The 26,627-nt window shown below is 33.7% G+C and overlaps 1 protein-coding gene across 3 annotated transcripts; it reads left to right on the top strand.

Moving 5' to 3' along the window:
• The first annotated feature begins 6,541 nt into the window (after positions 1-6,541).
• Positions 6,542-25,048, top strand: LOC142332736 (protein anon-73B1). Of its 3 annotated transcripts, none has more exons than XM_075379344.1 (3): positions 6,542-6,658; positions 7,323-7,470; positions 18,977-25,048. In XM_075379344.1, the coding sequence occupies exons 2-3, from the start codon at positions 7,324-7,326 to the stop codon at positions 19,085-19,087; spliced, it is 258 nt and encodes an 85-aa protein (XP_075235459.1). In that variant the 5' UTR covers positions 6,542-6,658; position 7,323; the 3' UTR covers positions 19,088-25,048. The 3 variants fall into 3 exon arrangements, with proteins under 3 accessions (XP_075235459.1, XP_075235457.1, XP_075235458.1); XM_075379342.1 differs by having other exon boundaries at positions 6,651-6,762; XM_075379343.1 differs by lacking the exon at positions 6,542-6,658 and adding an exon at positions 6,865-6,991.
• Positions 25,049-26,627: the final 1,579 nt, after the last annotated feature.

Raw genomic sequence — 26,627 nt, 5'->3', positions numbered from 1 at the left:
CGGTTGAACAAAGCAACCGCATCAAGGAACTCCCACACGGTCCGAAAATGCCGCTCTTACCACATTGACTCGCCGCTTGTGAGTGTCCAATTTTCCCCTTGACCACTAAGTTCCAGGGTAGCCTGAGTTCTGGCCCTCCAAGAGCTGGCCAGTCGAACATCATGTGTTCGTTCGACTGGACCTCCCCGCAGATGAACAGCTCATCAGCTGCCAGGCGGAACCGAAACAAATATTGGTTCAAGTTCACGTGGTTGGAGAGCACCTGGGCACCTGTTGCCCTTAAAAACAAAGGAGAGGCATACCATCCCCTCAAGTCCTGTATAAATCTATACAAGGATCTACCCTTAGTCGTGGCGTGCCATTCTTGCTGCCATGCTTACATCGCGAGGCTGTAAAGCCTCCTCCGCAGGCGGGAGATGGTTAACTGTTCGAAATTTAAAAACGGTGCATTGAGATCACCGTTCCGCTCCGGTACAGGCCCGGCTCGAAACCGCATCCCAAATACCTCGGCCTCCCTGCCTCTTCGCAATTTCCACATGGCCGCCCGAATTTTCACCACTAAATCGATTGGGAGAGCCTTTCCCAATACGATGGTAGCCTCGTATGAGGTTGTTTCAAAAGCACCAGTGCATACAATTAAGGCTATGCGCTAGGCACTTCTTAAATTTTGAATAAGTGCTCGATTTCTACCCAACCTATGCGCCCAAACGGACGCCACGTAAGAGATCATACTTTCGAAGACACCTCGGTACATCATATAAAAATGACCGCCCGACATTTATTAAATTTTTATTTTCTGTTGAAAGTGATGCTTAATAGATTGATAATCTGTCACGTATATGCATATTCATAAACTAAAGGCAGTTTGGTCATTAAAAAAAAAATTAACTCGTGAGAAAATGTTTTTAGTTTACTAGATATCTACTCCACCATTCCACATAATCGCCATTCAATTCTAAGCACTTTTCATAACGTTGCACCAATTTCTGCAAACTTCTGAACAAAAATTCGCCGCCTGGAAATTGAAGCAGTTGACAACGTCAATCTTGAGTTCCTCGTCGTTTTCAAACCATTAATGTAGTAGAAATGACAATGATGGACCACTCAATGTGAAAATAGGAGGAGAAAAGATTATGGAGGTAGAAGAATTTTGTTATTTGGGAAGTAGAATTACTAAAGATGGACGAAGCAGGAGCGATATAAAATGCCGAATAACACAAGCGAAACGAGCCTTCAGTAAGAAATATAATTTGTTTACATCAAAAATTAATTTAAATGTCAGGAAAAGATTTTTGAAAGTATATGTTTGGAGTGTCGCTTTATATGGAAGTGAAACTTGGACAATCGGAGTATCTGAGAAGAAAAGATTAGAAGCTTTTGAAATGTGGTGCTATAGGAGAATGTTAAAAATCAGATGGGTGGATAAAGTGACAAATGAAGAGGTGTTGCGGCAAATAGATGAAGGAAGGAAAATTTGGAAAAATATAATTAAAAGAAGAGACAGACTTAGAGGCCAAATACTAAGGCATCATGGAATAGTCGCTTTAATATTGGAAGGACAGGTAGAAGGAAAAAATTGTGTAGGCAGGCCACGTTTGGAATATGTAAAACAAATTGTTAGGGATGTAGGATGTAGAGGGTATACTGAAATGAAACGACTAGCACTAGATAGGGAATCTTGGAGAGCTGCATCAAACCAGTCAAATGACTGAAGACAAAAAAAAATTCAAACCGTTGTCCACCAAGCCACTTTTTCAAATGCAAGAAGGTAGTCGCTAGGTGCAAGGTCCGGGACTACTATATGGAGGGGGGTCAAAACGTTCCCAACGAAAATCTTTAATCTTCTTTTTGGTTAAGGCAGCGGTGTGAGGACGCGCATTGTCGCGAAGGAGGTTTACGCCGGACGACAGTTTCCCGAGTCGTCGATTTTGGATCGCACATCTCAGTTTGTGAGCGTCTCGCAGTACACGTCAGCTGTATTTGTTGATCCACATTCCATGAAATTAACCAAAATGACGCCCTTTTCTCCCAAAAAACGGTAGCAACATTTTTCGACTCGAGTACGGAGATTGCTTAAACTTTTTCGGCTTTGGGGAACTTGAATGGCGTCACTGCACGGACTGTTGTTTCGATTCTGCGTTAGTATAGAATATCCATGTCTCGTCGTCCGTAACAATGTGGGAAAACAAATCATCTCCATCTTATCGATTGGAGTCCAAAAACGCTCGTCCACTGCACATTCTTTGCTCTTTATGTTGGTCGGTAAGCATTTTCGGTACCCACTTACATACAATTTGATCTCCGAGAATTTCCGTGACAATTGTGTAAATAGAAGTGCGTCCTACATGCGGAAATTCATCAGCCAGAGCACTAATCGTCAATCGCCGATCACATCGCAGTTTTCGGTTCACTTGTTCAACGATTTCGTCGGTCTGAATACTGAGCCAGCCACTCCGCTCTTCGTCATGCACATCTGTGCGGCCATTTTTAAAGCCGCACAAATTGTCTCGGCACCATTGTGTAATCTTTCCTTCACTCATTACTGTAGTTCCATACACTAGGCACAACTCCCGATGAATTTCAGCAGCTAAAGATCCTTTGGCACACAAAAATCGAATCGCAGCGCGCACTTCACAACTAGCGGGAGAAACGATTGTCGCGGATATTGCGATCTGCATTCATCAGCAGGCAAACGACTGCACAATCAAAACAACTGCAGTGGCTTCTTAAATAGCCAATAGATGACTCTGCATGCGTGAAACTGTGTTCAGATCCGCTAATATTTAAATATAAGACGATGGCCCATACTTACATAAGATTTTCATAAGCGTGTTAATTGCAAAGTTTTACTTTCTCAGGCCCTTTCAGTTCAACATATACTATGCAGAGTTTTTCTGAAATACTGGGCTGGCTATACTTTTTCGCATTCTACTAGTAAAACTAAGCAAAAAATATCCTTAGGAAAAATTGCAATTTCTCCTTGGTTCTCCCTCTGTCCACCATTTTGTTATTTTTATATAAAAATTTATATCTCAAGTTCGGATTGAGGAAACACATTAATATTTGGAATGCGTCTTGGTAATAAAGTTTTAAAATTATCAAAAAATCAGGACTTAAATACTTTTGCAAATTACAAAATGGCGGCCATGTTTATTTTTCAATCCGTTATATTTCCATAAATATAAGTTTTATCAAAATGCTAAAATATTAAGCCTTCTATTTTGAACAAAATGACATTTTATTTTTTTAAATTGGTTAACTAATAGCCGAGTTATGGCAGATAATTGCTGTAGTAATTTTGTGTCTGTTTTCATGTCCTTCTCTTTACGTTCAATTCAATTAAACATTAATTGTTTTTATTTATTTTTAATTCTACTATTGTAAATTAGTATCAAATTAAGTAATAATTTTCTCACAATAAAATTCAATTAAATAATTATAAAACAATTGATATTAATTTTTCACATTTGAAGAATGTTATATAGCAACTATTACTGCTGATCATGTTCACAATGTAAAAATGAAGCTTCTTCAACAGGAACGGTGTTGAAAACTATCACAACCAGTGTAACTGGAGTGACAAGAATTCTCATGGTACCTTCCAAAAAAAAATTTTTCCTGAAGATATAGCAGAGGTATTTTTAATGACTATCTTTTGGGTGCTGTCATTCTATTAAATCATTTAAATGGAGAAAATTATCTTGCTCATTTGACCTAAATGAGCACATTACTTTCAATTCTTGATGACCTTTGGAAGACCTACCTCTACAAGTAAGAGGAAGTATGTGGTTTCACTACAATGCAGCTCCAGCACATTTCAGTCAGGAAATCAGTCATTGCAGTCAGGTGATCTTGCCTGATCACCTGACTTAAACCCTTTCTACCTGTGGGGCCATTTGAAACATATTGTTTATTCAACTCCAATACTCAAAATTGAGGATCTTCAATAAAGGATCCAAAATGAATTTTAAGAAATTAGGAATACAACTGAAATTTTTGAACGGTTAAGACAATCTCTCCGAAAAAGACTGGACAATTGTGTAATTGTGTCTAATGGTTGACACTTTGAACATCTGTTATAATTTTTATCAATTGTTAACTGTTTATTTTTAAAAAGTACACCTAATGTTCTATAACGATTAACATAAGATTATCGCAGGTAGTTGTTTTATTTTTTTAATTAATAGATCTATTACTGTGAGAAAATTATTACTTAATTTGATACTAATTTACAATACTAGAATTAATAAATAAAAAATATTAATATATAATCAAATTGAACATAGAGTGGAGGATATGAAAATAGACACGAGATTACAACATCAATTTTCTGCCATAACTCAGCGATTTGTTAATCGATTTAAAAACAATAGTCATTTTGTTCAAAATAAAAGGCTTGATATTTTAGAAAATAACACACATTTGATAAAACTTACTTTTGGATTCCTCAATCTGAACTTGAGATATAAATTTTTATATAAAGATAACAAAATGGCAGACAGTGGGAGAAGAAAGGAGAAATTGTTATTTTTCCTAAAGATATTTTTTGTTTAATTTTACAAGTAGAACCGAAAAATTATATCCAGCCTACCATTTTAGAAGCACTCTGTATAACTAGAATACTATATAACAACAAAATTATCTGCCAAAACTTTTTTTTTTGGGGGGGAGAGGGATATATCTAGGTTGGTAACTTGGGATTGGCTGCACTAAAAATCTTCAAATTTTATAAGGTGGCTTCTATTTAAGGAGTAGAACTTACTATTAGAATTTGGAGTCAGGACTCAAAATGATGGGAAGAAGGGTTTGACTGGTATCATTTCTTGTTTGGGGATGGTCTATTGAAAATTTTACTTGTTTCTCTTTAAAGATGATGGTTTTCTCTTATCAAAATTTTTCCGAAAAAAGACAAACATAGAAATAACTGTTTTAATTAAGGAGGAAGGGTTTTAGTTGGTGAGAGCCCATCACTACCATCTGTACAGGCGGGTGCTGGCTGGTACAGCTTTAACCTACTTCAACATAAAATAAAAAATTACAAAAATTTTAAATCAAAATGTTCACCAACTTCCTCCAAATTTGTTTTTTTTTTGTCAAACCTGAAACACATACTTATATATAAAAGGAATATTATATGTATACTTATATGTAAAAGGAAGGTATTATTGCCAAAAGTGATAATCCAAATGAATGGAGTTGACACTTTTTTAGTTGAAAGGAAAAACATTACCTAAAAAGTTTAGAACATCAGATTTCTTTTTACTGATCTGAAACTATTGTTTTTTTGAGTTGTACCTTTTTTTAGAAAAAAAGGCTGTATTTCTAAGGAAGAAACCTCTAAATTGCAGACAATGATTATTATTAATTAACATTGTCCGTAACAAGCCAAAAATGAAACATAATTTCTTGAACTGAACACCATAAATGATTTTTACAGTATTTAAAAACATTTACAGTAATGTTTTAATTATTTTTAAAGAATACCTTAAAAATTTATTATGGTTTATTTTATATTTTACACATAAAAAAAAAATAATTTTTAATCTAACTAATATTGAATTCATCTTACACCAATATAAATTTTTATATCTATAAAAATTATATTTGCCTGCTGACATTTAGTACTTTTGTAGAGATCTCTGCTTCATAACTTCATAAGAATGTATTTATGAAAATGATTAAAATCCTAAAAATATAGAAATGTAAATTATCTGTCACTGACATAAAATATCATTATTTTAAAACTAACATAGATTTAACTATGTTTTTAATCTAAATTTTTACATAAATATTATGATGAAGTGGCAGTCTTCATAAAGTACTAAATACGTAGGAAAAATAAAATATAAAAAATGAAAAAAATAATTTTTGTAAATAATTATATAGGAGAAATTTACTAGACTACTTATGAACATTAAAATTCATATTAATATATGATGAATTTATATTACAAATTATAATTGTAATTATACATTATAAATTTATCCATAACCGATAAACTGCAAATAACTGATAGAAAAGTCCTCAGAACCATTCTAAACAATAAACTCCAAGTCTACGGGAAATGGTGGATAATTACAAATAAGATTCTCTGCACCATGTCAGAATCAATCATCAAAAAACGAAGACTAGCATATTATGGACACATATTATTCCAGAGACCAGACTGATAAAACAAATCTTCAATAAAATCAAGAATTAAGAAGAGAAGAACAGTTACAATTGGTTTAAGGAGATCAAAAAATATCTAGAACTTAATATCGTGGAATCAGACTCCCCCTAAAAAAAAGAAATGTCCAATTACACAGAAGAAATAAGAGTAGCCAGGTCTCTACGGACGGAATACTAAATGAAAAAATATTGGGAGCAAATTGCTCATTTTTAAACTTGATCTTCAAGTATTTTGAAATAAAGGATTGATTAATCTGCTCCTCGGTGGGCGGGCGTAACTATACTAATAAGAAGTAATGAAAACTCGTGTTTTTGTTATTTTAAATTGAATGCCGAAAATATGAAATTACGTCAAACTTGTTACTTTTATTATAGGTCGACGATTTTTAAAAAAAATCTTCGTTAATATTTAGCTGAAACACTCTGGATAATAAAATAATATTATCCTTCTTTAACCAATCAAGACGAACTGGTAATATGTTGGAAGGTATGAAATAAAATCACAATAACGATATTATTGAATAAGTCTTTTTAGAACCAGGTTCATGTCAACAAGTATTGATTGAAGAGTTTCTTTACGAATATTAACAGGTTGAAATACGTTTACAGTCGTTATTTATCTCACTTTTTTAATATTTATGTTAATAACTTTTGACGAGCTTAGTTGATTGCACTTCTATAATTAGTTAATTGCATTATATCATTCTGTCTGAAAAAGTCTAACATTGACTAATTTTATGTTTTTACTTGTTTAACGTGTACTTTACTATAATTAACGAATTCTTCCAGTAGTTTAATCTTTTTTAATACATTTTTTTCAGTTAAGTAGCAAGCAATTTTTAATTTTCTTTGAAACTTATTAATAATTTTCAACTCCCAGTAAAAACCAGTTTTTATTTTATTTTCACGGTTTTGGCTAGAAATCCACATACATTTGCAATGTATACTTTGTAATGTTCTAAAAATATTCTCGTTTATTTTTTTATAAATTAGGTAGTGTTGTACGTTTTTTAATATTACATATAGAATTTTAGTTAACAATCTGTTTTATAATTTTATTTATTTGCTTTTCTTTAATTGATATACCGCAATGTGATGACAAGAATGTTATATTAAGAAGCATATATAATTAATTAATGTTTCTATTATAGAATGGAGGCTACAGTTCAGACTGAAGACCTAATGGATTCTGTTATACGATGTGGATTATACTTAGGAGCAATTTTCCAATTGGTATGCATAGCAGCTGTTGTTATTTTACCTGAGAGAACAACAGATGGTTCAGCCAGTTGTCTTAAGGTATTTATTCTTATTTTTTAAATCTGTAACCAGATAAATACTTATTGCTTTACTACTAATTTACTTGTCTCAGTAATTTCTACTAGAAAAGAGAGAATTAATTTAACAAGTCTAAAGCATGCTTATAGGTATTTGAAATAGATCTTTGATTCTCATACAGATCTTAAGTTTTAAATATATGTAAAACTTAAGATCTGTTTGTGAATCATTTGTAGGTTATTTAATTCAGTACGCATTAAAATGGATATATAAGTAGAATTAAATAATCCCTTTCAGAAAAATGTTAGTGGTTGAGTCGTACAACAAGCCTGCTTTAACTGCTTATATTTTAGCTTTTAGATTTATTTGTGTCATTTCGTATTGAAATTTCATATTTTTTTATTTGGTTGTACTAGTGTACATAGTTTTACACCAGGAAGGGGTTGAATTTACATTGTTCACCTGTTTTTTTCTTCATACATTATTTTATATTAATTAACATAGTTATTTACAAAAATTAAAGAGAGATTACACATAATAGTATAATTTACAAGATACCCTAACCCTCTCTCCACAAAATGGATTAGCATCTGAACAGGTCACCATAACGCACAAAACATTACTAATTGACTAAAGTAATGGTAATGCATCATGGATATTGACATTGTATGGATCACCCAGCGCCTAAACCTACTTTCCTAACTTTAGATCTTGTGTTTTCCTGATTTTAAGTATACTTTTACGATATGAAAAAAGAAATTTAAGTCGATCAAGAATCAGTATTACAGTTCTAAACAATGGTAAATCTCGTGACATATTTTTAGTTGTTTATCATGCTGTATTAGTGTAATTTTCTAACCATTATTTTACATCTCCAGGGCTTATTATTTTTATCTTCAGGGCTGAAAATCGAGTGAGAGTTTACTCATCTTTTTTTTTGTACCTCATTACACTTTTATTAATTTGTGTTTCCTGTTTTACCTGATTTTGTTTTACCTGTGTAAGTATAATTGATTACAGTTTTGATTCAATTAAACAAAATCATTCTTTAATTTTTTTTTACACAAAATATAAATCGGTACTGTTTTTCTAGTTTACAAAACCTCTCTCTCTTTCTCTCTTTTTTCCTGTTTAGCCTCCGGTAACTACCATTTAGATAATTCTTCAGAGGATGAATGAGGATGATATGTATGAGTGTAAATGAAGTGTAGTCTTGTACATTCTCAGTCCGACCATTCCTGAGATGTGTGGTTAATTGAAACCCAACCACCAAAGAACACCGGTATCCACAATCTAGTATTCAAATCCGTGTAAAAAGAACTGGCTTTACTAGGACTTGAACGCTGTAACTCTCGACTTTTTGGAAAGTTGGAAAGATGCGTTAACCACTAGACCAACCCGATGGGTAGTTTACAAAACCTATAAATAAATTAAGTAACAAATAGTACTAGAAACTATGAATATACAACATTGTAGGCTGAGTCAACTGTTTGAATTTTGGTTGATGTAAATTATTGATATTCACAGTACTTGGTTTTTTATATTTCATTCATTGACTTATGTAGAGGTCAATCACTTGGTGTTTCACTACGGTAAACTGGTGCACTTTTTTGTATGAGATTCAGTCAAAAAAAATTCTGATTCTTGCCCTTTAATAAAAGTACCTCATTGAAATTAATTGATTGTCATCCCCTTTGTAGTAATCTCCTTAAGTAACAATAAATTTCTCTTGTACTTCTCCCATTGCTAAAATTCTTTTAGTAAACCGTGTTCTCTAAGCAGGTACACAAGTATATTTTGTATCGTACTGGTTTCTCTTAGTGATGTCAGAATGGCAGAGTTAAGCTTAACTTAATCTTGAGAAATGGGAAGAAGTTAAAACATCAAATTTGTGAATAGAAGAATGAGAAGTGACAGTTATTTTGTTGCAGTTGAAAAATTAGTCTTTAGAGGTCAGAATGTAGACTTAAAATTGGAAGTAATAAGTACTTTAGGATTGCTAGTGTTGTTCCAATGGACACATTGATGTCAGAAATTTATTCTTTACACACCTGTTGCTTAAATTTTGCTTACATTTTCAGTTGTGTTAGTTAAGCTTACAGAGGATGACCTTGATCTATCTATGCCTTTCAGTGATGATTTGCCTGGTATTGTTTGAATACCAAATAAACCTAATCGCTTCATTTTCAAACTGATGGATCATTTTAGAGACCTCAGAGAGGTCATGGATTTCCCAAGTTAACAAAATTTAATATTAACTCTGTTGTATCATTTGGTACATAGTGAAATACAGGAGACAGCTATGCATATGGCCATTAAACATACTTAACACAAACCGCAGTTGTATGGAATGCAAGTGTGGTTTGTGATAATGATTTGGTTCAGTATGATTCAATATTGATTCACATTAATGATTTAATTTCTGATTCACATTGATGTTATTTAATTATTTTTATTTTCGCAGCTATATAGTACAGCATAAATACAAGTAAAACTAGGCTAATAAGGTCAAATTTTACATGTCAGAGTTTTTGCAGATCTTTCATCCGCCCCTCCAAAAAAAATTTAGCATTGAAAAATTTCAGAATAAATATTATGTTGGCTTGTTTTTTGCCTGATACTCTTGGCAGTTTGGTCTGATTTGAATGAAACTTGGTACAATGATTTCAGTATGTAGAGCATTGATTATATTTCATTTTTGTCATGATTGATCATAGAGGCAGGATGTGTGCACACGTGCACATATGTGTGCACACGTGCACATATGTGTGCACACGTGCACATATGTGTGCACACGTGCTGATCATTTACTAAAAAAAACCAAAAAGATGATCCAGAAATGATGGTAGAATTAAACGAGTCCTTATTTTCAAAAAGAAAGTACAGTAGAGGCAGCATTCTTCCAAATCAGTGGATATTTGGAGGTATTTGCAAATAAATTATAAATATAATGTAACCAAACTTAACCTACACTTGTTTCACTCACTAATCTTGACTAATTAATAGTAATGTTTTGATTATTCAAATAATAAATTCACCGGCCTCCGTGGCGCGAGTGGTGGCATCTCAGTCTTTCATCTGAAGGTCCTGGGTTCAAATTCTGGTCAGACATAACATTTTCACAGATGCTTTAAATCATTCATCTTCATCCTCTGAAGAATGTCTAACGGTGGATCCGGGGATTAAAAAAAATAATGAATTCAGTAATTATTGAGATTATTTATTATTTAAATAATCAAAACATTACTGTTCCCGTGGCGGAATGGTTAGCATCTCAGCCTATCATACAGAGATCCTGGGTTTAAATCCTGGTCAGGCATGGCATTTTTTCGTACGCTACAAAAATTGCATTTCATATTCATAAGCTTTGAGTTACTGTAGTGAATTGCATCAAGCAAAAAAAAAAATTAGTCAAGGTTAGCGAGCATAAGTTAAATTTGGTTAGATAATATTTATAATTATAAGCAATAATGCTTTTATTTTTAATAAGTAAAATATGTTAATAAGGAGAATGTTTAAAATGACCGGTATAATACAGCATAGCATGTAAGTGTGTTTTCTCTGTGTTACTGGGTTATTTTTATTGAGTTATAGGGTTACTATGGTATTTTTCTAACGTTTTATTCATTGATTATTATAAAACATTCTATGTTAAGTATTATGTGAAAAAATGCTAAAAAAAGTGAGGGGAGTAAAATGAAAATACCATCATTTTTGTTACATATTTAGGGAAATTCATTCACGGGTAATTTTTTTTTTTACTTTTCTTTCATCGTTTATTATTGTGCCTAATATCTTTAGATTGGATTAACTGTAAATTTTGTACGATGACTTCTGAATGCAGATCATTGATGACATTTAATTTTGGTTATAATTGATCACTGAGGTCACCGTGGGTTCCATATCTCAAAATTATACGTAGGATAGAATAATTTGTTTACATAATTCTTTATTTGCCTACTTATTTACTTTAAATTTCATTTTAGTTTTCCTACTAAAGTAGCAGTCTGTCAAGAATAAAATTCTTGGTACCTAGCGTTTTCTGTCAAAATCAAGACTAATGCAAATCTTTGCCAGAATTCTTGTTCCAGTAAGTGTCTTATTTATATCATGGGGTCAATCCATTTTAAGGGACCTAAGGGTGGTTGCTTGACCAATTCAAAAAAAATTGAAACTTACCCGCTTGTTTCCTACATATTTCAGGACCTTAAAACTATTTTTTTTACATTTTTTATTTAAGCAGTTTACCTTTAGCGGGCATTTTTGTTACGGTGCGTACACCTATTTTTGTGATTGTAAGGTTTACGGAAAAAATAATTAAAAAACTAATTTGTACTGGAAGGATGAAACAAAAAGCAATTTATTCATATTTTTTCAAAATCAAAGATTGGTCCAGCAGAGGCAGGGATGTCATACAGAGTTTTAATTATTTTTTTATATTTAGGTATATGTTAGTAGTTTCGTCATAAATAATGATATACTTACCCCTAAATTATTATGAATTTTTGAAAACTAATTTTTTTAAAAATTCAAATTTTGGCTTCAAATAACTCTGATGGGGCTGGTGATAAAAATCTCACATTTACACAACTTACAGTGTTTTCGTAGATGATTATGGTGAATAAAAGAGCCTCTTGTGTATTGTACTAATAAAAAGGTTATAACCTCTCAAAAATCATGAAAAACCTGTTAAATGTGATACCATTTTGACTCGCCAAATAAATGCTTCAAGGGTGTTTCTTGTCTTCTGGACACTGTAATATTTTTATAGTTAATATTATAGTTGAAATAGACTTGTTTGAACCATTCAACTGCAGTGTTCATGTTATAATAAGCGCTTAAAGTCATTTCCAGTAGTCAGGAAAATCAACCTGCTCATTTAAGCTTGTTTCATCATTTAGCTTTGTAATTACAGACTGGTCAGTCTGGCAATAGTCAATGACCTGTTCACATCTTTATCGAGTGTCTCAAATTTCATAGTGCGTTTGGAAGTGTTTATTAAATAAATAAGTTTTACTTAATAATATTATATTTGCAAATTTTAAAATCAGTTAAATTTTTATATTCTTTTCAAGTAATTTCACATAAAACAATGGAAGAACAATGTTCCATAGGAATTTATGTGAATGAAGTGTGTCATAAAACAATGTTTGGTACAGTGCCAAAAGAACTCATTAAAATTTGTGAATTTATTGATGAAGCCAACAAACTATTTTTTATATGTTAATTCAGATGTCACTAGTGTTTGTAAATATCATAAAAAAGGTTTTTGTTAAAATTCAGTCACCTGTATGGACAGTTCTATTGTAACCCTTTGAGAACTCATAAAAAAACAGTTAAGAAAAACTTGAAGACAAATAACATTAGAGCAAGCTCTTAAAGAACACATTTTACCAAATTTAAATTTACTTCTTGGAAAGTCTCTTTGTGTTAACTGTTTCTAAAGTATTTTTTCTCAGCAGAACAAAGAACTATATGAATGCGAAAACCAAGAACAATACATTGCCCCGAATCACAATATTGAACAATTGGATGCTGCTTGTAGCATTTTGGGTGTATCACATCCATCAAAATAGAAAAAATTAAGCTCAGATCAAAGACCATCAGCATTAAAATTAAAAATAGATACCGTATCTGAAAAATTAAAAAAGAATCTTGAATTGTGTTTTGACTTAAAATTTTCTGAAAATGAAAATCCAGCTCAATCTTCACATGAATATGATGACCTTATTTTAAAATTAAAAATGTGTTCTTGCTTCTAAAGAAGATAAGGTTAAAATTATCAGTTTACTTCCTCAATCTTGGACCAGATCTAAAATAATATCAGAGTTCAATGTGTCTGAGCATTTGGTTAGACTTACTAGAGAATTAGTTAAAAAGCAAGGCATTCTATCGGAGTTCGGTAAAAGACATAAAACAGGAATTAGTAATGACACAATTAAAAAAAGTTGTGTTATTTTATAAAGATGACAATAATAGCAGGCTGTGCCCTGGTAAAAAGGATTGTGTTAGCATGCATGTTGATGGTGTCAAAGTGCATAAGTAAAAGCGCCTTCTTCTGATAAACCTAAATGAATTGTATGTTTCCTTTAAAAGTGAAAATCCTGTGGAAAAAACTAGAAGATCGAAGTTCTGCGAACTCTGTCCAAAATGGCATATCTTGGTTAGTCCATCTGGGACTCATACAATTTGTGTCTGTCCCAGCCACCAGAACATCAAACTGGTTGCTAAACCATTTTGAGGAACAATAGCCATTTGTGTATGGACATTCAGTCGCTTTAGGGCGAGACTGAATGGGGTGGTGGTGGGAGAAATGCCAGAAAAACCAAATTGCTGGAAGATCAGACATGGAAGGTTCAGGATTAGTTGTGAGTACATCACCAATTGAGAAATGAGGAGGAGTTAAAGAGAAAGACCAGTTGGGTTATCTGACAAAGGAACTAATGGGCGTGAATTGATACATGCCCATGATCTGTGTCAATAATTTTACAAACTGAATGTAAGTTAAAACTGATGTCTTCATGACACGTTATCCCCTCTTGATATAGAGAGGTTACGATAGAACAAGAGTTCTATCTTAACTAGTTACTAGTTCTATCTTATCTAGTTACCAAAGAACGAGGAATTTAAGAAAATTCCTTGTTTTTTTGTAACTCTCCTAGTTTTAGCTGATCTCGCTGAGCACCATCAAAATTAGTACTGTTATCTGAGTACATATCTTTGAGTTTCCCCGTGTCTTGAGATAAATCTCTTGATTTTAGTAAATCACACCTAATTTGTGTCTGAAGTTTTGGATTTACCTTGAAGCATGTGATGCATTGATGGAAGATTTTACTAGCTAAACTCCTGCAATTGATTGGCCAATATTTTTGACGAATAATGTTTAACAATAACTGTGGCCCTGCATGAAGCATTTTGATGTGAAAATGTCTGGCAATCAAATCAGTAAATGTATGACTCTTTGGTAAGATGATGGGGTGAATTTGATCTTGAGTTAAATCTGAATGCTGTAATCTTCCACCGACTCATATTACATTGTTTTTGTCTAAGAATGGACTTAAAGAAATGAGTTTGCTGGTTTTGGTTAGTGATACAAATCATTAAGTTTCAAATCATTGGTTCCTAGCTACAAATCATTAAGCTTACTTGGAAATGATTCCTTTTGCACAATCTTCACCAAAACACGTTCTGCTAATCAAAAGTTCAGAAGCTGATAATGGACTGCGAAGGCGCGAATTTTGTGCTTGAGAGTTATTAATAAAGCATAAACAGTAACTCATTACACGTTGAGCTCTTGTAAAACTAGAAAAATTATTTAAATTGATTATTTGGTTTTCAGCTGTAACACATGATAACACTGTACAACAACATATTCTCCCAAAAATGTGGACAGCTTGATAGCTGGTAAGGAAAAGCGGGGATAAGCCCAACATGACTCATTATTTTCGTCAGTTGTTTCATGGTTTACACAGATAGTGTCAGCCTTAGTGAGCTGCTGAATTTTAGTTTGGGTTTGCATAGTTAATTGATAGAATGTATCTTCAAATTGAGCCCAATGATCCCCAAGGCTTTCAGAATCTAAAATGTCAATTTCGGTTTGAATTTTTTCGAAATCCGATAACAGTTCTTGAAATTTAACTAACCTGATTTTAAGCTGAGTAACATCATCTGATTTATTTAACTAACTATTGAATCTTGTCATTTGTCCCTTAACCACACCTCGTTTTTTAATTAACAATCTTAACTGTTCTGAATCCTCTATTTTTAAATTAATAGTAGTGAAGATATGATTATTCACAACTGGTTGTATTATACGACAAGAGTAATAATGATGTTTAACACGGCACAAGTATGATGATTGTGTAGAGGCATGCATTGGAAATGAATAATTAAAAATATGAAGATGTGAATGATTAAAAATAGGCTATGACTTACCTGAATTTTGGTCTTGGGGTGTTGCTGAATGATGTCAGCATAGGCTATGCGCAGTAGACGATGTGGCGTGTAATTCGTAATTAAATTCACAAACACATAAATTAACATGAACACATTAACACTATCTGGGTTGGTCAGACCAAAATGTGGATGAAAGTTGATTGATGTGACACTTTTTTTGCGCTGTTTGTAATGGACTGTAAAATAAATCAGTTCCTATTGTTGTGGCTCAGTTAGTTCCAGATACATTATAAACACACAGAACACAAATAAAAAAAAACAACTGAAGCATTTCACAATCTCATCCAGCTTCCACTGGGTCAACAGCCAAGCCACAGTTCACAATTTTGTGTTCTATTTCAAGAAAAATGATGTATTACAACACAAAAGTGTTTGTATTTTATGTGATCACTTGAAGCACGACACAGCAACATATTATTGCTTTCATAAACTTTCTACCAACCATATCAAGGAAGTACATCAGAACATTAAAAAACTCATCTATTTTGCTGATGGTGCTTCAAATCAGTATAAATATAAAAAGATACTTAGATATTAATATAAAAAGAGGAAAAGATACTAATATAAAAAGAGGAACATAAAAATGAGATGTGGCAAAGGCAAACCTGCAAAGGCCATTAAACAGTCAAATACTAAACAGTGATGAAATGCATTCATTTTGTAATCACAAGCTGAAAAACATCAAGTACTTTTCGATTAAACCAAATGAGATAGCTTCAGAAACTCTAAAAAACCGTTTTGACTGCTGTGAAAGAGTTGGTACTAGAAGCTGCCACAAGTATGTTCCTGTGTCAGAAGGCATTGTAAGATGTTACTTTACTTCAGACTCCAAGGACTATGAAGACAATACTGTGTTTGAATTGTACCATTTTCACTAAGGAAAAGGACTATTGATTCTGTATATGATGATCAGTGGTAGATATTAGCCTCAAAAATTATGATGTGCAGGTTCATTTTTTCCACCCAGCTGGACCATGTACATCTTTTCAAAAGTCTCGAGACAAAGTGTGGGTACTGATCTGCAGTCCTGAGAAAGTTGACATCACTTGAACTAACTACAGTGACGCCAAATAATTAACTTTCATTGCTACAAAAACAGGCTATTTCATTGAAGAATAATTAAAATTTTGCAACAATTTATTTTTTCTTCGATAGCGTTTACAAAAGTAAACCAATATAAAAATAAAAATGAATTTTTGAAAAAAGATGTAGGCTACTCATTGAAATCTAAATTTGGGTAAGTTTTACAAGCATTTTTAACTCAAAAGCCCTATTTTAAAAATATTGAAAACGTCAATTTCAACAACATAAGGACTAAATATAAAAATTGTAAACTACAAAGAAGACTAAATGAAGACCGTAAGACTGTAAGAGGTCTGTAAATAAAGTAATGAGACTAGCTTTTTGGCAGCCAAAGTGGCAACACTGTAAAGTTACTGTTGCTACTGTAACGTTATTACTATTAATACTGGTTATATGAACAGCTGATTTATATTAGGTATTAATACTTTAATCTATTTTTGCCACGTAAACAAACTTTTCGTGAAAAGGGTTTTTGTTGTGCATTACAAAAAGGAGTGATGCTCATAATTATTATCACTCATTTTTGTAATTATAAACAACACTCTGCAATCAAGTTTTGTATTAAACTTTAGGAGAATGCTACTGAAACTTTTTCAAAATTGAAAAGGGTGTATGGCGATGACTCCCTGTCATGTGCCTAAGTTTTTAGGTGGTTTAAAACATTTTCTGATGGCCAGGAATCAGTTGCGGACAATCCACGCTTTGGAAGACCATTAACATCAAAAAGGGATGACAGTGTTGAGTGAATCAGAGACTTGATACGGGACGACATACGATCAATTGTCAGAATGATTGCAAAACAATTGAATTTGAACCATACCACAGTTCATCAAATTTTGACAAACAAATTGGACATGGAAAAATTTTGTGCAAAATTGGTCCCAAAAAACCTCCTCACTGTTGAACAGAAAAACAACAGGATGGAAGTGTGCCACAATCTTCTAGGATGAATTGAAACTGATTTGATTTTCTAGAAAATATTATTACTGAAACAAAACGCCGGAGCAAGGAGTGGCACACTTAAAACTCACCACGTCCCAAAAAAGCAGAAATGAGCAAATCAAAAATCAAACCGTACTAATTTGTTTCCTCAATAGTAATCGCATTATCCATAAGGAGTTTTTGTTTACAGGACAGATGTAAATCTATATGTTTACCAAGAAATTCTTGAAAGACTGTGGAAAAGAGTTGCCCGCATGAGACCAGCCATCAAAGACAACTGAATGCTGCATCATGACAATGCACCTTGTCACACTGCACTCTCAATTAATGAGATTTTGGCAAAGAAAAACATACCTGTAGTTCCTCAACCACCTTATTCACCTAACTTGAGTCCCTGCAACTTTTTTCTGTTACTGACTTTAAAACACCTCAAAGGATACCATTTTGGAACAGTAGAAAAGATAAAAAAATGTAAGCGACCATCTGAAGGATTTTCCGGTTTCTCAGTTCCAACATTGCTATGAAAAGTGGGAAAACCATTTGAAGCGTTTTGTGGCTTCCTAAGGGAACTATTTCAAAGGTGATAGAGTCTTGTAAATAAAAAGTTTTTCTGAATCGGTGTCATTTCTTTATTTACAGATCTTGTATTTAGCGAGTCAAAATGGCATCGCTTTTAACAGATTTTTCATGATTTTTGGGAGTTTATAATTTATTTATTAGTACAATGCACAAGAAACTTTTTTATTTGTCATAAACGTCTACAGAAACACTGCAAGTTGTGCAAATTTGAAATTTTTATCACCAGCCCCATCAGTTATTTGAAGCCAAATTTTTAATTTAAAAAAAAAGTAGTTTTCAGAAATTCATAAAATTTTAGGGGTAATTATTTCACCTTTAATATTATTTATGGTAAAACTACTAGCATATACCTACATATAAAAAAATAATTCAAACTTTGCATGTCATCCCACCTCTTGAAAAAGATTACCAAAAGTGACATTTTTCATGTTTTTCTCATAGAAAGGAAAGCGATAAGTAAATAAACCACTAGACTGATTTTTTACCTTGAGAAAATATGAATAAATTGCTTTTTGTTTCATCCTTCCAGGACCAATAGTTTTTTAGTTATGATATTTTCTGTAAGCCCTTACAATCAGAAAAACAGGTGTGCACACTGTAACAAAAATGGTCGCCACAGGTAAACTACTAAAATAAAAAAATTTAAAAATAGTTTTAAGGTCCTGAAACGTGTAGGAAAAAAACGGGTAAGTTTCCATTTTTTTTAATCGGTCAAGCAACCGGCTTAAATCTTTTTGGGACATTTCAAATGGATTGTTGACCTCATGATTTTTTCATGAAAAATGTGAAAAATTTAATAATATTTCTAATTTACCGATGAATTTCTTTTTCTCCTATTTTTACATTCACGTGGTAGGATAATTTAGAATAAATGTTTGGAAATGTTTATATTTTTGTAAAGTATAAGTTAATGTTATAACATGCATGATTCTCCTATTTTTTTATTTTATTACTTCGTGTATTTTAGGATGGCGATGTAAGTGATGATGAAGGGTCTGAAGGAAGTCCACATGCTACTCCAAGAAGGCCACATGCCCATCATCGTACTAGAAAACAAGAGAAAAAGAAACGGCGGTAAATTTTATGCGTGATTTAAAATTACATTTTTATATATTTGTTTACGGATGTATTAATTTCTATTTCATTTATTTATAAAAAATACTTTTAACCATTCCAGTTATTTTATTTATTTTACAACTTTTATTATTTGTTTTGGGTAAAGTAAATATATAAACTTATTAAAATAATTATGTGTTTTTAGGCTTATTTTAATAGACATTATGCAGATATTCATACTTAATATTACAGTGAATATTAATATTGATATTAATCATTGATATTGCCACTGGTTTTCTTAAATCCTAATTATACTTGTGTCACTATATTTTGTTGTAGTAATTAAGTGTAAAATGAATTGCTAATACCATTCTTTTTTCTGGAAATGATGAAGAAGTGAATGTAACATTAGTGATCTCCATTATTCCAGTCACTTTGTTCATTTACGTCAATATAAATGATGTATTGCCTATATAATTTCAGTTGTTTCTCTTCTGGATTGTATAGAGATTTTAAAATTTAATTGATTTTTATGTAGGTTGGTGATCTGTTATCATTATATGAGGTGTTTTTAAAGCAAGAACTTTTTTGAAATAAAAAAAAATTTTAACGAGTGTGTCGGTGCATGCAGTGAAAGGTGAAAGCTTCGTATGCAATATTGTATGAATTACTAACGGTGCAAAATAACGTGTACACAATTACACAAACAAAAAATTTTTTTATCAATAAGAAATATGAACTAAAGATGAAACCAAATTTGTTAAATCTGTCAACGGTTAAATCTAATTTGCGATTGAAGTATTTAAATATGAGCGTGATCAAAACCATTTACAAAAGAATAACAGTAGAATTTTTCGAACACGATTCTTGAATGAACTGTTATCGGCTAGCGCGTGACGCTTGTTTTTTCTCATTTGACTCCCATTCTGAAGCCTGCGTTAAGAAGTTTCACTCCAATAAAACTAAAAAAAATAGAACAAACTTTACTACATGTAAAAACCGCATTTATTTACTTCTTTTATTCATAGCTACCTTCAACCTCAACACATTTTTCATAATGTTTCACTTCTCTTTCTAGAAATTTCACCGCCACTGATTTAAATCACACAGTTATGCCGCTTTTCAGTTTCTCATAATCGTCAAACCTTATTGATGCAAGTCACTGTTTTAAATAACAATTTCTGAAAGCTAAATCAGGGCTGTAAAATGGATGATTAATGATTTTCCAATGAAATTATTCCAATCCCCGTACTGTTTAATTTGCCATGTGTAGTTGGGCATCATCATATAAAAACAAAATCCTATACGAATAGCATCCCCCGTCATTTGTTTTTTATTGTCTGTTCTAAGATTTTTTTAAATTTTGCTATACATAGCATTCACAGCAGTCCTGATATCACAAAATTTGACAACACGCCCTTCTTGTCCCAAAAAACAGTAGCCATAAGCTTCTTTACCAAACATTGTTGTTTGAACTTGTTCAGTTTAGGAAATGATGAATGCCGCCATCGCATCGACCGCTGTGACATTTGAATAAAAAGCCGGGTTTCACCTCTGGTAATAATGCGATCAAGCAATTCATCACCTGCTTTTTTTTTCATAACATTGAAAAAACTCATGCCTCAGCAAGATATTTTTCCTTGTGAGTATCAGTTAACAACTTTGACATCCATCCGGCACACAACTTTTTATAGTCCAGTTTTTCAGTTAAAACTTCATAAATCAAAAATCATGAAATATCAGTAAACATCAAAGACGATTGTGACGCAGTGAAGCGCTGCCTTTCCGAAATTTTTTCGTCGACTTTCATCGATCAAACGATCTGTTCTTGCCGATGACCTGCTTTACATCCTTCATCGTGAATGTTCATTCGCTCTTGTCAAAATGAACAGTCCCGCCATCTTAATTGAATATCATTCGTAATATTTGTCCTGTAAACATCACAAATTTTCCTGTGAATATTGCTATAAAATTTTTTCTTGCCTTTAAAAACCAGATTACTCCTTATATATCGCACTTGGCAGGATCACAGATTGTAGCGCTCATTATAAACAGATGAATATCAATAACAAAATGACTAAACTGTTATTGCCACCAGCTGGCTGTTGATTGAAATAACTGAGCTGCGTAAACGCCATGAATAAACATTATGAATATTATATTTGAAAAATCTCGCATCTCTTGGACAAGGTATTTTCAGTGATATACATAATAGAAATATCTAACTGTTTTGAAGGTATTTTTTGGGGATAATACTGGATATTTGTTTAACATCAAAGTTGAGAGTACTTGGGAGTTTTACTGTGTTCTTTAGCTTTCCTTTGACCTGGAACGTTTACCGTAGTTCAAAACTCACCGTTCTTGCTACTTATAAATCGTAAATAAAAAAAAATATTTAAGAATAAATAATCTAGAACTTTTTTTTTAGTAAATTTAATGTCATTGTACGTATAGATTGTCATTGTCTATATCGATCATCGTCTTTGTCTACTTTTTCAGGCAGTTATTTTGTGACTTACTAAATACAATGTTGTTGTTTATAAAAAATCAATACGTATTATTATTGTATTATACATAAAAACAAATTAGTCTGATAACAAAATTAAAGGGAATGAAGACCGTTTTCGTAATTAACTGAAAAAATGTTATTTGTCGAATTTATTCTATTTTATCCAGTAAGTAGCGAATAGCTGAGTAACTAAAGTAGTAACTGAGTAATACTAATGCTAATACTGAGTAACAGTAAATAGTAACTCTGAGAGCAGTAGCCCATTATTACTGAAAAACTATTTCCAATTCTTGAAGTTCTATATGCACATAGTGTGAGCGAAGCCGTAACAAAGGATGCTAGTTTCCTTTACAGTGATTTTTAGGATATTTAAGAGATTATATAAATTTAAAAAAATTTTTAGAATGTTGCAGATCACCTCAATATTATTATTATTATACTTTTACGGCCAACATGGGACCACTTAAGTCAATTTTAGTTGGATCTTTTCTGAGAAAAGCGTGTTATTTTACTCTTTCGAGCTGCCCAGTATTTCTTCATCCGTTCAGATCTTGCTTTCTTTTCTTCATCCGTAAACACCCTCTTCGTTGTATTTTGTCGTTTGTCTGTCTTTTGTTTAAATCTAATGCTTTTATCTTTTAGCTTTGTAATTTTTCCAGTTTTATTCTGTAGGTCGGTCAGGGAAATTCCCAATTCTTTCATATCTTCTCTAATTTCTTTGATCCATCCTACTTCTAGCTTTTGGAACCAGAGCTTTTCAATGATATTTCTTGACGGTCTTGTTTGCGGTGTCCTTATGAGATGACCGAAGAAAGAGATTCTTTTTTTCCGCATAGTATCAGTAACAGGCTCTATTTCTCGATACACCACCTCATTTGGCACAATCCACCATTGGCCTTCGTTTTGGTGTTTTTTATTGATACACGTTCTGACAATTCTCCTCTCTATTTTCAGAATTTTTTCAATTCGGTTTTTCTGAGTGATTTTGAAAAGGGTCTCGCTTCCGTAGGTGACTTCTGGCTGTACTACAGTTTTATAATGTTTAAGTTTTGTTTTAGCAGAAAGGCATTTTTTGTTATATGTTGACCAAGTTAATTTTTGGGATTTAATCATTTTATTTGTCCTGTTTTGCCATGTCACTTTTTCATTTAAATTATAAATTATTATTTCCCCTAGATATTTAAATTGTTTTACTATTTTAATTTTCTGATTGTTTACCGTAATGTGCTCTATTACCAGAGGATCTATGGCCATTAGTTCAGTTTTTTCGAAAGAAATATGAAGCCCTATCTTTTGTGCTAGGTTTTGAAGGCTCATGATTTGTGTTTTGGCTTCTTGAATATTATTTGCTAAAAGAGCGAGGTCATCTGCAAATCCTAGGCAATTTAGTGTGATGGAGTTTTTCTTAGTACCCATTTTTATATTTTTGGGATTTATTTCATACCATTTTCTCATGACAAATTCAAGGGCGCAGTTAAAAAGGAGTGGTGAGAGGCCGTCTCCTTGCCTCAATCCAGTTTTTATGTAGAAGGGTTGAGAGAGTTCACCTCTGAATTTCACTCTGGACTGGGTATTGGTTAAAGTTAATTTTATCATGTTTACGAGTTTAGGGTGAAGGCCCAGGTTTCTCAGAATATTCAGCATGGATGGTCGGTGTATACAATCATAGGCCCTTTTAAAGTCGACGAAGGTGATTATTAGTTGGTTTTTCCGTCTTTTATATAAGTCCATCATAAGTTTTAGGGATATTATTTGCTCCGGGCAACCTCTCCATGGCCTAAATCCCCCTTGGTATTCCCCAAGTTCCAGTTCAAGTTGGTCTTTGCATCGGTTGTATATGATTCTCGACAGGATTTTGTATGTGCAATCCAGGAGAGATATGCCTCTGTAGTTTTCCGGATTAGTTTTATCCCCTTTTTTATGTAATGGATGGATGAGGGCTGTGGTCCAGTGTTCTGGAAGTTTTTCTTCGTTCCATATTTTCACGAGGCATAGATGTAGGGAAGTTTTGACTGAATAAACTGATGAGTGTTTCCAGAGTTCTGCGAAAAGCTGGTCTTCTCCGCTTGCTTTGTAGTTTTTTATTTCATTTAAGGCTGCGAGAACTTCTTGAATTGTTGGCGGGTTGATATTTACTGGTGAAGTTTTAACTGGAGTTTCAGTGTCAATCTCAAAAAGCTCTGGGGGGTCGTCACAGTTGAGGAGTCTATTGAAGGTTTCTGCCAAAATTTCAGCATTTTCTTATTGGTGTGGGCCATATTTCCTTTTTTTCCTCTCAGCATATGGGTGGGTGGTTCATATCTTTGAAGAGCCTGACCAAAAATTTTATAATAGTCTCGGAAATTAGTTTTCTTGGAACTTTCTTCTATTTGCTGAATCAAGTTTTTTTGGGCTTGTCGTTTGGTTCCTCTTATAATTTTCTGAGTTATTTTCCTTTGTTTGGTGAATTCATGGTTAGATTCTTCAGTTTTCTGGGTTTGGTGGTTGATCCAAGCCCGGTGTCGGTCTTTGACTGCTTTGTCACATTCTTCATTCCACCATTGGTGTTTTTTTCTTGGGTTACCTCAATATATATCAATAATAAATATAGGAAACAATTTAGAAATAAATAACAATATTAATAGAATCGATTATTTTGAAAAAATATTTTTTAAAAATGTAAACATAAATTAACAGTTTTTTATGAACAGGTAAATTTTGAAAATTATTATTTAAACTGACACACATTTATTAATAGGCTGCTTAATTGTTACTGATTGTAATTTAATTGATCATGATAGCTATTCCTTTTAACTTTAAAAATATTACATCCGCATAAAAAGACGATTCGATCTTTGATTGTATCAATACAACAAAGAATAAACTCTTTATCTAAATATCTGATGATGCATCACTAGATTCTAAAAGTAATTTTTATTTTAATTAAGTTTACATTGAGCTTGCTGTTAGTTTAGTATGTTAATGATTGTTTGTTGCAATAATTATTAATTACAACATGCTGGAATCATGTTATGTAAACTGACAATAATAACGGTAAATTGTGTAAAAAATATTGGATAAATAAAATAGTTTATCCAAAATTTTTGACTGTTCGTAATGTATATTGTACATTGCCAGTTAAGTTATTTATCAATAACATCACTGCATGCTGTTAACAACACTCCATGTGTATGGTTTTTTATTTTCTACATTTGTTATATTTTTTTTTTTTATGAAAATATAGACTGTAGTAATAAAAAAAAGTGAATCCTCATTTGGATTGACTTTCATAATTTAGATCTGCAATCAATGTGTTAATGAAAATATATAAACATTCCATTGTTACTTTATATCATAAATGATTTTAATTATGTGTTTGATAGCATCAAGAATCTATTTTTTTTATAATTATATATAAAAAATTGTATTATCATTTATATATATAAAAAAATTACATTGTAAAAATTACTGTGAAAAATAAATTTTATATTGATTCTGTTACATAGTTTTTATACCTCTTAAGAATTCTTTCATAAAATTGAAAATTGAGAATCGGGAGAAGCTTTCGAGAACGGTCGTCACCATGTCGAACGCTTCCGCCCGGGTCAGTTAAACCTGCATCGTTCCTGAGCGGCCACCAATGAATCCATTAGGATTCTTGAGGAGTACGACCTCGAGGTCCTCTTGGTCCAGGAGCCGTAGACGGCCTGGGATAGGGTGGTCGGCTTCCACGGGGTTGATGTTATTCATTCTCATTGGGAAAAGCCGCTCTCTACGATCGTGGTCGGTTCGGTCTCGTTGGGTGTCTCCTGGATGACTCGGTTTTCTGATGAGCAATTCACCGTCGTGCGAGTCACGAGGGGTGTTATCAGAGGGCTGGTTGCTATGGACGCTAACGCCAAGTCTTCCGCCTGGGTTTCATCACTCGCTGACTCCAGAGGCGCCCCCTAGGGGGCGGATGCAGTCTTAATGCGGGGTTGGTAGTGTTCATATTGAGCACTACAGGTTTTAGTCGGGTTTGCATCCGTCCTGGCGGACCTTGGCCGTAGGCTCTGGGGCCCGAATTGTGTCAGTAAGTCGGCCTGCAGACTTGTGTATAGTGTGTCGCAGCAGGGGCACAACTCGCTAATACCGCCTTAAGTGGGACAGTGGGAGAGCGGTGAACGCTGAGGGCTGCAGAAAATCGTTTGACTGCAGCCCTGTTAAACATACGCGGTGAAACTTTGGTGGCTGGGAAACCTTCTGCCATTGCAATAGTCTTGGTTTACACCTTCTGAAAAGTTACTTGCCGGCGGGATTTTAAAAACACGCAATCTTGGTCGCCTGTCCGGTGACGGGCAGGAGATCTGAGTCCGAGTGTAGGCGGACGAACCCGGGGGGGCCCTCTGTGTGTACAGATTGCCCCTCGGCGTAGAAGTGGGTCCCAAAGGTGAGTGCTTGGATGCAGTTCCTGCACTACGACGGGTTCCATGCTCGGGTGTCCTCCTGGTGGTCTGGGCTGTGTGGGGAGCGGGGCGGGAAGAGAGCCGACCACTGCAAGGAGTGTCGGTACGGGTACTGCCCTCGTAAAGACTTCGGTCAGAGGAGCTGGCGGTCGCTAGGCTGGCGGTGTCCAGGCGTCCTTCTCTCCCCATTCATGGGTCGCGCTGTAACCCGGGAGGGAGCAGTTGCTACCGTGTCTTGCGGTAATGAGCGGGGTAGCGGCTGGGCATGCGCATTCAGATGGCGAGCTCTGCGTACGTCGGACTCACCCGTCCTATTCCGGTCGGGAGCCCCGAGATTTTGGGCGCGTATACGGTGCACCCGTTTCAGGATAATATAGAGCCAGGTCTGACTTCTCTCGCATGCAGTCGTCAGGCTTTCCTTCAGTTTAGTGACCCCTCTCGAGCGACAGTCCTAGAAGAAATTCGAAGACCGGAGCCCGAGTGTGGTAGGCTGGTGAGTATGCGGCGTCCCGGGGGATCCGTGAGGGGCCTATCCGCCCTAGAACGACCTCACTTACTCTCTGCGCATGCTTTCTAATTTCTCGACTGTTCAAGGGCACTAATATGATAAGTACGCCCTTTGAAAATTT

Source organism: Lycorma delicatula, chromosome 12 (genome assembly GCF_047948215.1).
Source record: "Lycorma delicatula isolate Av1 chromosome 12, ASM4794821v1, whole genome shotgun sequence".
Taxonomy (NCBI): Eukaryota; Metazoa; Arthropoda; class Insecta; order Hemiptera; family Fulgoridae; genus Lycorma; species Lycorma delicatula.
This window is presented reverse-complemented; position numbering and strand designations above follow the sequence as displayed.

Excerpts from the sequence above, each read along its gene's own strand:
- LOC142332736 (XM_075379344.1), top strand. The coding sequence starts at position 7,324 with ATGGAGGCTACAGTTCAGACTGAAGACCTAATGGATTCTGTTATACGA. Across the intron at positions 7,471-18,976 it reads GTTCAGCCAGTTGTCTTAAG|GATGGCGATGTAAGTGATGA; the intron begins GTATTTATTCTT and ends CGTGTATTTTAG.